The sequence below is a fragment of the Lycium barbarum genome, chromosome 8, assembly GCF_019175385.1.
Source record: "Lycium barbarum isolate Lr01 chromosome 8, ASM1917538v2, whole genome shotgun sequence".
NCBI classification, from domain to species: Eukaryota; Viridiplantae; Streptophyta; class Magnoliopsida; order Solanales; family Solanaceae; genus Lycium; species Lycium barbarum.
Genome location: NC_083344.1, coordinates 14,826,977 through 14,836,100, shown reverse-complemented (window position 1 = coordinate 14,836,100; position 9,124 = coordinate 14,826,977). Strand labels below are relative to the sequence as shown.

Genomic DNA, 9,124 nt, shown 5'->3' with positions numbered 1-9,124 from the left:
ATATGGGTGGATGTTCATAATGGGTATAAGTCAAAAATATGAGTGGAAGATGATCAGTTCGGACTGCCGACTGGATCCACTAACCGGAGCCGAAACCATGACAGACCAAGAAGGAATGCTGATCACGATTCTAGATATGGAAAAGAAAGGTATCAACCCTACAGCTAACTGGAGAAATCCCGTTCAAGACCAGACGGAAACAGAATTATCAGAATAAGAGGCCAAACTCTAATAGAAAAATTGACTCGAGTCAAAATAGACAAGGATTACAGTCCAAAAAGGTGTCAGTGGATTCAGTTACAAACAATATTGAAAATTCGAGGTTATTGGTGTCACGACCCAACCGGAGGGCTATGACGGGTACCCGGAGCTAACCTACCAAACACCTCTGAACGTACATCTCATAATCACTTCTAGGTGGGCCACAAAGATACATCGTGAATATCATAACCTGTAAGGGCATGTATCACTAGATAATGGCACGTCTATATAATCATCAACAACTATGCCCATATACGCAAGCCGATAAGGCTGCTAAAATGATATACAACAATATGAACCGATAAGGTTATGGGACATCTAGCTATATACATATGTCTACAAGCCTCTACATGGAGTGTGTAATACCATAAAGATGGGACAGGACCCGCCATGCCCAAGTATGTACACAAAAGAATAGTACCAACTAAACTGCAGCTCTGGATCAATGGGGCACTTATATGCAATCGCTGATGATGCAGCCTAGGGGTCAGATCCGTCTCCCTGTCTACCTGTGCCCATGAATGCAGCGTCCACAAACAAAAAGGGCGTCAGGACGAATAATGTACTGAGTATGTAAGGCATGAATAACAACATGATAAAAGCATGAAGATAACATAAGATAAGGAGATCAATTTATACCTCATAATACCTCTTAAGACGACTGTTGTGCATACTTAACCTTTCTCTAAAGGAAACATTTCATACATATACATATAATGATACTATACCCGGCCATATAGGCTCGGTGTCGCCCATACCCGGCCATAATAAGACTTGGTGTTATCTGTACCCAACTGCACTGGTGTGCACAATAGATATCATACCCGACCATATAAGCTCAATGTCAGAAAATAGCTATATATACATATATGGCATACATGAGAATCCAAAGAAAGCATTATAACTCTATCGAAGTGACATAAGGTCGGTAAACCTCCGATTTCTATTATGGAATCACCATCATTATGAAGAACTTTTATCAACAATACCATAAGAACCTTGAAAGTCATGAGCTTCTAGCATTTTTAGGAATTGAGATATTATGGATATCGTGTGAAGTTTTACAACAAAGAGTCATGCCTTAAGAAAGAAAGGGTTAGCCTTAACATATCTTTACGTCTCCTTATTTACTTAACGTTCTTCTCCCAAGCCCGAAAATCTACATTCGAGAGGAATCATACTAAGGCAAAGTCTTAAAAACACTCTTAAGTTCAAACTAGAGTAATTTGTGAGCTAGCGAAAATTGGGCAGCATTTCCCCTATTTCATATACTTTTACCAAATTCCAAGACAAGTACCAAACAACAATAACATCATCAACAATACTATAATTAAGAGACTTCATTCAAGTTATGCTCCATTTAATCCCAAAACTCATTTTCATAATCAACCCATAACAATAATTTCAACACAACTCCATATACACTTGTTTACAACACTTCCTCATCATCATTATAACCACTCATAACAAGATTATACTCATAACATGCCAAAAATTATAACTCAAGTTAATTTATAGCTCAAAATATTATCAAATTCATAATTGAACTCTCTTTCCATTTTCCTCCTTCAACCAAGTTGTATAACAGTCAAACAACCTCAACAACATGCAATAGATGTGAAAACTTACCTTAATCACACAAGACCAAGCTTTGGATCAAATTACTTCACTAGGATAAAACCTCCAACTTCAACACCAAAGAGATACTTGAACTTTACTAACCCTAGTGAGCTTTTTAGCACTTGAATCCCTTGATCCTCTTGGATTTGGCCTTGATTAGCATATGAACTTGAGGAGACGATTTTGGAGAGAATTTGGACGAATTTTGAGGTGGAAATGGTGAAAAATGAACCTTGGATCAAATTTATAACATCAAAAAGTCGGCCACCGCCTTACTTTTTGCGGCCACTTTAACGGACCGCAGAAAATTTGATGCTCCATCAAATTGGTCTGTTCAATGGACCACCCAAAATGTGCTCACTGGAACCGCTTTACAGTGGGAGAAATTTCATTTGATGGGTTGCAGAAAGTTTTGCGGTCCGTCAAATTGAACCGTCAAAATTTTTCTGCCCGAGCAGTCTGTCTTAAAACACCCATAATTTTCTACTCCGATGTCATGTTGACGAACAGTTTGTTGCGTTGGAAACTAGACTCAATGAACTTCAATTTAGATAGATAATACACACCAAAATTCCTCATATTCTAGGAGATATACCTCTCTTAAATTGGACTAAAAATCATGTCCAAAATTCTGCCAGTTTTCCCAAAGTTCCGACAAACTTAATTTTCTTAATTCGCTTGGTTTCGAATCCTTCCATAACTTATCACATGAACTTAAACCCTCATAACCATAAAATAGGCACATATAATATCATATATCCTAGAAGATTAGTCTAGTGTCCAAAATTAGGACAACTAACACCTAACGAATCTCATAGTACAAAACTACGAGGTATAACATCCTTCCCCCTTTAGAAACATTCGTCCTCGAATATTAAACTCATAGGAATTCTATAAAAATTTCGACAGAGTATCCCCTGTAACTATAGTACTACCAACCTGTCACAACAATCCAAAATATACAATGCCGCACAGGGCTACATCAAGAATAACAACAATGGCCTCACGCGACCAATAATCATAAAAATAAAGCATTACGCGCCTGAAGACAATAGGGTCTCTGTCTGAACCTCCTCTGGGAGTGGGAACAAGTGTGGATACCTGAACCTTATATCTTCTTTAGCTTCCCAAGTCATTTCTTCCTTATTTCTATTCCTCCAAAGGACCTTCACTGAAGCTACATCTTTAATCCTCAATCTCTGAACCTTCCTATCTAAAACAACAATGGGAACTTCTTCATCAGATAATCGCTCGGTAACCTGAACATTATCTATGGGTACCACTCTGGAAGGATCTCCAATGCACCTGCGAAGCATTGACACATGGAAAATCAGGTGGAGTGACTCCAAGTCTGAAGGTAGATCTAACTCATAGGCCACTTGGCCTACTTTGCGTACTACCCTGTAAGGCCCAATGTATCGAGGGCTAAGCTTGCCCTTCTCACCAAATCTCATAACGCCTTAAGAATACCCAATCATTGAATTAGAACTCTAAGTCTCGTCGGTGATTGTCCGCATAAGACTTCTGTCGACTTTGGGCTGTTAATAGTCGGTCCTGAATAAGCTTAAATTTCTCCACTGCTTGCTGGATCAAATCTGGCCCTACTAATTTAGTCTCTCCCACTTCGAACCATCCAATTGGTGATGTACACTTTCGCCCATATAAAGCTTTATACAGGGCCATCTCAATACTAGAATGATAATTGTTGTTTATGCAAACTTAATAAGTGACAAATGATCATCCCAGCTGCCTCCAAAGTCTAACACACATGCCCTTAACATATATTAGAGGGTCTGAATGGTACGCTCAGCTTGTCCATCAACCTGGGGTGAAATGCTGTGCTAAGACTCACTTGAGTCCCCAAACCTTATTTAAAGGACTTCTAAAAGTTAGCTGTAAAATGCGCACCTTTGTCGGTTATAATGGATAGTGGAACACCGTGGAGTCGTACTATCTCTTTGATATAAAGCTTTGCCTAATCTTCAACTGAGTATGTAGTTCTGACAGGCAGGAAATGAGCTAACATTGTGAGTTTATCCACAATTACCCATATAGAATCATATTTGCACTGAGAATGAGGTAAGCTTGTAATGAAATCCATATTAACTACTTTCCATTTCCAAGTCAGAATTTCCATAGCTTGCAATAATCCCCCAGGCTTCTGATGTTCAATCTTCACCTGCTGATAGTTAGGACATTGAGACACGAACTCTGCTATGTCTTTCTTCATTCCATCCCACCAATAAATTGGCTTAATATCATGATACATCTTCATCGCTCCCGGGTGAATAGAGTAACGAGAACAATGGGTTTCCCCCAAAATCTTACGACGTAACCCTGCAGTATCAGGAACACATAATCTGCCTCGATATCTGAGAACCCCATCTGCCGAAATCTCAAATAGTGAATTTTTTTTCTTCGAGGAAGTGTATCTCTGTAATGAATTAATATGGGATCCTCATATTAGCGCTCTTTCGCCTCCACTACTAAAGACGAAATAGTTGAATTCTTGACAGTATCTCCCGTATTGCCCAAGTCCATTAATTGAACTCCTAGGTTAGCTAACTATTGAAGCTCATGAGCTAACTCTCTCTTCTCCAATTGAACATCACATAATCTACCCATGGATCTACGACTAAAAGCATCGACGACGACGTTCGTGTAACACTTCGTAGCTTCGGGCTAAGGTTTCACTCGTAAGATGATAATATAATGGAACCAATATGAGGGTTATAAGAAGTGTTTGGCAAGCTAATCAATTCATAAGAAGCGTCTTTGGGCAAAGCAAAGTTGGAAGCCACTCTTTGGGGCATGTTTTCAAGTGAATTGTAGAAGGTCTTATTTCCAGCGACCAAAGACCCTTTATTAATTAGGAATTTGGGAAAACTTCCTTGATGTAAGTTGTATCCCTTTGAAATACCTTTCCAATGGTATATTATAGAGGTCAAGCGAACATTTGTACAAAAAGTTATGGCCATTTTACTGAAGGATTGCAGAGCAGTCCGCTCACTGGTCATATTATAGAGACGAATTATACGGTCCATATAATTTTATACGGACCGTATAAAATGGACGTATTTCATGAAATTTCGGCTCGATATTCTATTTTGCGCCATGATTAAATATGGTCATATTATATGGACCGTATAACTTTATACAGACCGTATAAATGACCATATAATTTTCTAACTCAGTTTAATATAAATTCAGGCCTTTAGTTCTTTTATTTCATTATTTACAATTCCAATCCCTAGAACGAAGGATTTCTTCTCCCAACAATCCAAAACATCAAGGTAAGTCAATCAAAGCCCTTCCAAATCAATTCTAACATGTACACTAATAGTCTAAGCAAGAAATTATTGTTCCTAATCTAGGGTTTCCAAGAAAAACCCAAACTCAAGGCTCAAGGGCTAAACCCTAGGGAATTGTTTCATGTTTGGAACTTTACCAAGGTATGTATAACTTCTACCTACATGCGTGAATATCTATGTTCTTCCCCATGCCTCGTTTCTTTTATTTTTATTTTCTTATATTCTATGAAGTTCAAATCCTAGGGCATTAAATCAAACATATTGGTAGCCCATAGTTATGTAATTATGATCATGAATTGTGTATCTGTATCCATTATTGTATTCCTAATCTTGCATTACGGTTATTAGAAACTGAAGCTTAATCCGTGAATCATGAATTCATCTTCATGCATTCCCATTATGTTTTTATTAAACTTTATGGTTTTATTAGCAAGACACAAGCATGTTTTCAAGATAACTATATGTATTTATGATTATTATTATTATTCATGAATCAAGAACATGTTTGCAAGACTATGACAAGTATCTCATGAAACCATGATCTCACAAGATATCATGATAATTCACATGTTTTGGGATTTGCTTGCTTAATCGAGAAGGCTCAGTAAATCCTGAAACTACGTAGCCACCGTAGGATAAGGATAGTCAGCAAGAATGCCACACCTTCATTATGCAGTTTGGATCCTTACATGCTTATTATTATTTAAATCTCATATACCTGGCAAGGTGTGAGTGTTTTGCTGGTAGGACGCAAGTACCAGATCATGTTGTCAGTTATACTATAGCACTCCTACGTTACAAGTCGTTATATATACATGTATTTCCATTGATTTACTATTTTCAGACTTTACTCACGCTTCATGCTTATGTTCAGGTTATATTCAGTTTCAGTTCATGTCCTATACCTACATTGTGTCATGTTCTTCATTTCAACAGGTTTTACATACTAGTACTATTTACCATGTACTAACGTCCCTTTTTGCCTAGGGGCCTCCACTTCACGGTGCAGATACTGATTTTCAGGAACATACACCTGCGTAGTAGGATCACCTCAGTTATCAGCTTATTGGTGAGCCCCACTTCTCTCGGGGTTCAATATGGAGTCTGCACTAGTATTCAGTTTATGGTAGTCTAGGGCCATGTCCTGGTAGTTAGTATTCAGACATGTTTTAGAGGTTTTATATACAGATGTTATTTCACAGAGTCAGTTGTGCTTTTATGTTTGCAGACTATTACATTATTCATGATTTTTCATGCTATGAGATTACTTCAAGACTTTATTCCGCAATTATATTTTCATGATTCATTTAAATTTCATCATATAGATTATGTTGTTTTGATGCCCATGTTGACAAGCAAGCCATGAGGTTCGCTCGAACACATGCAAGCAAGGCCCGAGCGCCGTGTTGCGCCCAGGCCATAGTTCGGGGCGTGATAGAGCTTGGTATCAGAGCCTAGGTTCAGGTGTCTTCAGGGAGTCTATGAAATCGTATCCAGTTGGGTCATTTTTATATGTATGAGGGCCCCACACGTATAAACAGTTGACCACCAAGATATTTAGGATTGTCTCACTTCTTTCATATTCTAGATCGTGCAGTTAGAGTAGTACTTTCAGGATGCCTTTCTAATTCGTGCGTGTACGTATTTTCAGAGAAATGCCTGCGAAAAGAAAATACACTAGAAAGGCCACAACCACCAGCCAGGGGGCTACCACGGAAGCAGCTCGCGAAGAGACTGTGCTGATTCGAACAGCAGCCCCAACCGCTCCTACAGTTAAACCTCCTAGTGATTCGGATGGGGATGTTTGGAATGCTATCAACATGCTTACACAACTGGCTCAGGCTCAACGTCAGGAATCTGTGTCAAGTTCAGGAAGTAATGGAAAGTCTTCTAAGACTAAGGACTTTCTCAGGATGAATCCCCCAGTCTTCATGGGGACAAAGAAAGATGAGGACCCTCAGGACTACATTAATGCTCTTCAGAAAATCTTCAGGATTATGATAGTTACGGAAATCGAAGCAGCTACTTTTGGAGCTCATCAGCTGCAGGGCATTTCTAACACTTGGTATGAATCTTGAGAATTGTCCCGAGGTGAGGATGCACCTGATGCTACGTGGGATGAGTTTGCAAGTGCATTCCTAGACCACTTCATGCCAATAGAGGTCAGGGAAGCTAAGGCTGAGCAATTCCTGCAGCTTAAGCAGAATGACAGGTCAGTTCAGGACTACTATTTAGAATTTGTCAGTCTGGCTCAGCATGCTCCAAATATGGTACCGGACATGAGGGCAAGAGTGAGGAGGTTTGTTGGGGGTCTTAATTCTTATTTGTATGATGGGACCAATATTGCCGCACAGAATTGGGGGATGACTATCTCCTAGATGGTTGCTTTCGTACAAGGGAATGAGACAAGGCTGAATGAAGAGGAAGCCTTGCAGAAAGAGAAAGACAAGGAGTTCAACAACAGGGCCAAGTCTACTAAACAGTTCAACGGTAATGAAACAGAAAGTTCTTTAAGAACAGGTCAGCCGGACATGCTCCGTCCACAACAAGTGCTCCAGTTTCCAAGTTTAGGAAAGATAACCATCAACAGAATTTCAGGTCATCAGGCTTCCAGTCTCAAGCTAGTGTGACTCAGAGTAACTTTACCAGTCCGATTTGTGCTAAGTGTGGGAAGAGGCACCCTAGGGAGTGCCGCTCTGGATCGAATATTTGCTATGGGTGTGGCCAGTCGGGCCATGTTCAGCGAAATTGCCCTTCAGTTAGACAGGGCTCAGAAGGTAACCAGACTCAGTCAATAAATTCGTCAATTCCTCATAATAAGCAAACTCAGGCAGTACGTGCACTAGCTAGATCCGGCAACACAAGCGGTGGCCCAAATCGTTTGTATGCTTTGAACGGGCATCAGGATATCGATGCCCGTACTGATGTTGTCATAGGTTTACTCACCGTTCTCAGTTTTGATGTTTATGCTCTTATGGACTCGGGATCCACCCTATCCTATGCCACCCCTTATGTTGCTAAGAAATTTGGTATTGAACCCGAAAAGCTAAAAGAACCTTTTGAAGTGTCTACTCTAGTTGGTGAGTCAGTCATATCCTGACGTGTCTATAGGGGCTGCCCAATCAGAGTCTATCACCATGTTGTTCCAGCTGACCTATGTGAGTTAGAAATGGTAGATTTTGATGTAATCATGGGCATGGATTGATTATATTCATGTTATGCGTCAGTTGATGGTAGAACCAAAGTTGTAAATTTCAAGTTTCCTAATGAGCCTGTCTTAGAGTGGAAGGGTGATTTAGTAAGTCCTAAGGGTAGGTTTATTTTTCTTACCTCAAGGCAAGAAAAATGGTGTCTAAGAGTTATATCTATCATCTCATTCGGCTTAGGGATTCAGTTTCCCAGACCCCAACTCTTCAGTCAGTCTCTATTGTTAACGAGTTTCCACAAGGCTTTCCCGAGGACCTTCTCGGAATTCCTCCTGATAGGGAAATTGATTTCGCAATTGACCTACTCTCAGGTACTAAACCTATATCTATTCCACCTTATAGGATGGCTCCAGCTGAATTATGAGAGCTTAAGGCTCAACTCAAAGATCTTCTACACAAGGGTTTTATCCGACCCAGTGTCTCTCCATGGGGTCCCCCAATCCTTTTCGTTCACAAGAAAGATGGTACTTTGTTTATGTACATTGACTATCGCCAGCTCAATAAAGTCACAATCAAGAACAAATACCCTCTTCCACGAATAGACGACTTATTTAATCAGCTTCAAGGTGCCCAATGTTACTCCAAGATAGATCTCTGATCAGGTTACTATCAGCTTAAGGTTAAGGGACAAGATATTCCTAAGACAACCTTTAGAACCAGATATGATCATTTCGAATTCTGTGTCATGTCCTTCAGTTTGACCAATGCCTCAGAAACTTTCATGGA

The 9,124-nt window shown here is 39.7% G+C and overlaps 1 protein-coding gene across 1 annotated transcript; it reads left to right on the top strand.

Moving 5' to 3' along the window:
* The first annotated feature begins 7,012 nt into the window (after positions 1-7,012).
* Positions 7,013-8,762, top strand: LOC132607710 (uncharacterized). The gene is made up of 5 exons (XM_060321792.1): positions 7,013-7,067; positions 7,284-7,491; positions 7,713-8,221; positions 8,420-8,503; positions 8,587-8,762. The coding sequence occupies exons 1-5, from the start codon at positions 7,013-7,015 to the stop codon at positions 8,760-8,762; spliced, it is 1,032 nt and encodes a 343-aa protein (XP_060177775.1).
* Positions 8,763-9,124: the final 362 nt, after the last annotated feature.